Here is a 4,295-nt window from a genome sequence, read left to right on the forward strand (position 1 = left end):
GGGGTGGCTTGCTAAGGCATGTCCGAGCGTGCCCCTGCGCCGCACCTCGGCACGCTCTTGTCTGCGTGCTGTGCCCCGCGATGCAGAGCGCGTCCCGCCTTCAGGGGATTGCGACGCCTGCATTTGACCTATTACACTGCACCAGGGTAATTACCAGCACAGTATCTCAGGACGTGCGCCTGTTGCAAGCAGCTGTCCCCCGCCAAACAGCCGCTGGCAGGAAAAGCGCCATCCACAGCCCGTCAACACTTCACTGTAAAGAATGCTGAGAGCTTGCGCTGTGCCCTGTCCTCCTCGTGGCCCCGCCTGCCCTTGCCGCGCCCTGCCCCCGACTGCTGCTGCCTAGTCTTCTTGCCGCCACCAGCGTCCCCCTCTCCCCCGCTGGCATCCAGCTGTCCCTGCTCATCGGCGCCAGCCTTGGGCTTGCTGGGCTTTGCCGCGGCCTTGGCTGCAGCTGTGGCAGCGGCAGCCTCGAACATGGCCGTGTCCTCCGCCACCTCCCTGAGGCCAGCCACCACCAGCCGTCTGTCATACCTGGGGGTATTAGAGCAAGGGCCGGGTGGGGTAGCACGCTTGGAGGGGAACGGGGAAGGATTATAGTTCTGGAATGGGACATGGGTCCGCAGCGGCTGTGCTGTGCCGTTGGGGATCTCAGGGAGTTGCCATGTCATGCGATGCAGTGACGACGGGCGGTGGGCAACACCAGCAAAGACACATTGACAGTGGTGGAGCAGCGGGCAAAGCAAAGTGGCCTTTACACACAGCAAGCTGGTGGTGCCGGTGCCGCGCGGCAGGCACGTGTGCACCCCCTGGCAGGCATCACACCCCCTGGCAGGCGGGCGACCCCATGTTGCGGCAGCTGCTCCAGCAACCAGGTGCTCACTTGATGACGTGCTGCAGGTCCTCCAGCTTCACAGTCTTCCGCTTCTTGGCCAGCGCCTGCTTGCCAGCGCGCTCCGCCACCAGCCCCAGCAGCGCCTCGGCCGCCGCGCTGATGAGCCATACCGCATCGGCGGTGGCACGCTTGAAGTCGGGATCCACGGCCATGATGCGCTTCACGACGCCGAGCGGGAAGCTTGGCTGCCGCGGCTGCTCGTCGGCTTCACCAGCCTCCTGGTCTGCAGCGGCGCCGCCGTGCACAGCGTCCTCGCGGCATTCATCGCCTGGCGCACCGCCCACATCCGCTGCGACTGCGGCTGCCTCGCTGGCGCGCTGCTGCGCGAGCTCCTTGTAGCGCGCCTTCTCGTCCTCTGGCAGGGCCCGCCAGCGCGCACCTAGCTCCTTGGCAACCACAGCTACAGAGACAGCCTTTGGCTTCGCCGGTGCGCCACTGCTGCTGGCCGCGCCATCCTGCTGCCCAGGCGATGGAGGTGCGCCCACTGTGGCTGTCGTCGTCACCGCCGCCGCTGCCGCCGCCGCTGCTGCTACTGCTACCGCTGCTGCTTCGTTCAATTCTTTCTGTATCGCGGCTCGATGCTCCTCTGTGAAAAGGAAGTACGCGGTGGGCCCCTTCGGGGGAGGCATGGATCTTGGCGCGGCGATTCAAAATTATGCTACAAATCTTCGGGTCCCTTACAAGCTATTCTTGCCGAAACACTATGTTCGAAACGATGTTTTGCTCAAGGTACGGCACGGAGGCGCATCCAAGCAGTGCGGCGTACTTCGAGTACTGTGCATGCCACGACCTTATCGTCAGTGCTGCAGGGGTGCACAACACTGTGAATCAGGTACATGAAGCCGTCGTGGGCATTTACACGCGTGCGTGAGAAGCACATGCTTGGGACCACGCTCAAGCAACCAGGGCGCTGCTACTTTGCCGCTCGGCAGGGTAGTGCCCGCAACATTCGCCCGCGCAAAGGATGAGGCTTGAGGCTTGCAATGTTGCTGCTGATGGCGATGAGGAACGCGTAGTTAGCTCCTCTGTGGGCATGCCTTGCTACTTATACCGCTCCTTGAGGTTTCGCATCCACCAGCGCACGAGCACTCCAGCAACGGCGCTGCTGCCTGGTCTTTGTGGGAGTGGCCCACCCTGCACCATCAAGCCATATTACTTTCCTCCCTGTTGTTGAAGGCCTTTGTGGGCGATGAGATCATTTGATAGGGGTCAGCATGAGCTGTTGCGCATTGCGCCCGAGCCGTGTGCTTTGACCTCCATTATTAGTACCTGCACATCCTGCAAAGGAAAATGTAAGTTTTGACGAAATCTTGGTGTGTACATGTCATATACGTTCCTGCTGTCATCAAATGACTACAGCCACGTGGCCCCCCCGCACGCCCCGCCGCCGGCTCTGACTGTCGGCCCCCCCAAGGCCTCGGTCGATCAGTCAACGTACTGCGATGACGCCTGCGATGCAGCTTGGTCAACGGCTGTGCACAAGTGGTGGTGTGCCGTCAGCTGCAACATCGACTCCACTTGAAACTGTGTGATGTACGTTTTTGACTCCACACGGCTACACACACAACCCATACCATGTTGGTATTTGTTGGCAACGAATGATCTGACACAGTGGGTCTCGCAGACCTGAAGTTTACCGCACCACGGAATGACTTATGTATAATTTTCATCTAGAACTAATGCCAGCGCAAAGAACATAGCAACCTTCAATATGATCAGAGCAACTCCTGCTTCGCGCTCAGGCCGCCGGGCATCTGTGGCCACTGGATGACGGCACGATAGCTTACCTCATAAAACGTAGCATTAGAGCTGTGGGCGCAGCACGCCGCGCGGCACAACGTCGGCGACACACCTTCTGACCGGAACGCAGCATGAGCGACGTGGGGTCCGCCTCTGGCGCCAGCTACTCCACAGGAGGCGGCTCGAGCGCGGCTGGCGACACCGACAATGCCGCCGCCCTCGCCGCTTTGGAGGAGCGCGGGTGCGCGGGCCTACCTTCCAATCAAGCGTCGTCATCCGCGGTGGTTGCCAGCCGCAGCCGCGGCATTCGCATGCAAGTGCTCCGCACCAAGCTGAGGCCGTCCCGGCCACCTCTTGCCTTGAATGCAGTGGCATGGATGACTCTGCGGATGACCTCATCGACTCTGGCAAGGGCATCCAGGAAGGGGTGAGCACGATGCGGAATGAGGACTCATCACGGCCACATCACCGCAGCCGTCCCACCCTGCACCGCTGAAAACGGCGGCCTGTTTCTGATAGCACTGCCACAGCAGACAAGTCGCCCAGTCCCTTGGCTCGCGCCGACCCCCCTGCTGCACCACTAGATATTCTCCACCCTGATTGTGCTCACGGCCAAGCAAGACAGCTGGATCATCCTGCGCATCGTCCTTGAGTTCCTGCAGGTGCACATCTTGCACTGCCAGAGTGATTGGTTTGTCGATCAGCCGCAAGTCGACTGTCGGCTGGGGCTGTTGGGGCTGTTTGGGGCGGCACGCGAGCTGCTGGCAATTCACACAAGGCGTGGCTCCTGTGTGAGCCATGGCCTGTGGCGCGCACAGGGCGTGGCATCGACTCTGCACAACCCCCAATGCTGTCGCCGCAGATGTTCCGAGTCGTCTTCAACACCTCGTTTGGGTGCGGGCGACTGCGCCTGCGCGCCCTTGCCCTCTTGATGTCTTCAGTCGCATGACACTCGAGTAGCGCGGCCCTCGTTGCGACCAACCCAAGCTGGTCCCTCCAAGACAGTTTTGAACCCTCACTATACTCTCTGATGCTGCCCACTCCTCACTCGAGTGTGCGTGCTTCACATCACAGCCCCTCAAATTCTCTAATCATGACACCTTGCGCCCAGCTCATGCACGAATCTCTATTGCACTCACCCCTTCAGCTGGGTCATCCACAAGGAACTCTGGGCTTTCAAAGCCATGTACTGGGTGCTCATCCGCTTCCTCGTGCTCCCGAAGGGCTACAACGCCTACGTCACTGTTTTTTACGTGATTGCAGGCACGCTTTATAAACAAAACCCCCAACTGCAACACGCCCAGAAACAGCGCCCCGTCCCTGGCTTAGCTTCTCTCCACCTGACTTGTGGTCCCACAGCAAGCGTCCATGCTCTGATGGCGGCGCCGATGGCTTTGTTGGGTGGCTGTGCTTTATGTGTGCCGCCCTGCTTCCAAAACTGGTCACATCTCCAGGGGTTGTGTTCGTGAGCCTTGGCGGCGCCGCGTATGTCGCCATCGTTCTGCGCAAGGATGAGAGCAGCACAAATGGCTGGCTGAAGTGGTGAGCAGCGGTGGAGATGTCACCCTCACTTTCATCGTTGGGTGCCCCTTATGGCACGGCATGCACACCGGCACGCATGTCTGTTTCGCAATGGCGGCTGATCTCATGGCATTTCCCC

At 60.6% G+C, this 4,295-nt stretch overlaps 1 protein-coding gene across 1 annotated transcript; it reads right to left on the bottom strand.

Annotated features, from left to right (window-relative positions):
- Window positions 1–242: 242 nt before the first annotated feature.
- Window positions 243–1,524, bottom strand: MNEG_7635 (hypothetical protein; the record flags this gene model as incomplete). The annotated part of the gene is made up of 2 exons (XM_014043891.1): window positions 243–534; window positions 884–1,524. 2 exons carry the CDS (start codon window positions 1,522–1,524, stop codon window positions 243–245), a joined length of 933 nt encoding a protein of 310 aa, XP_013899345.1.
- Window positions 1,525–4,295: the final 2,771 nt, after the last annotated feature.

The sequence above is a fragment of the Monoraphidium neglectum genome (genome assembly GCF_000611645.1).
Source record: "Monoraphidium neglectum strain SAG 48.87 unplaced genomic scaffold scaffold01369, whole genome shotgun sequence".
Taxonomy (NCBI): domain Eukaryota; kingdom Viridiplantae; phylum Chlorophyta; class Chlorophyceae; order Sphaeropleales; family Selenastraceae; genus Monoraphidium; species Monoraphidium neglectum.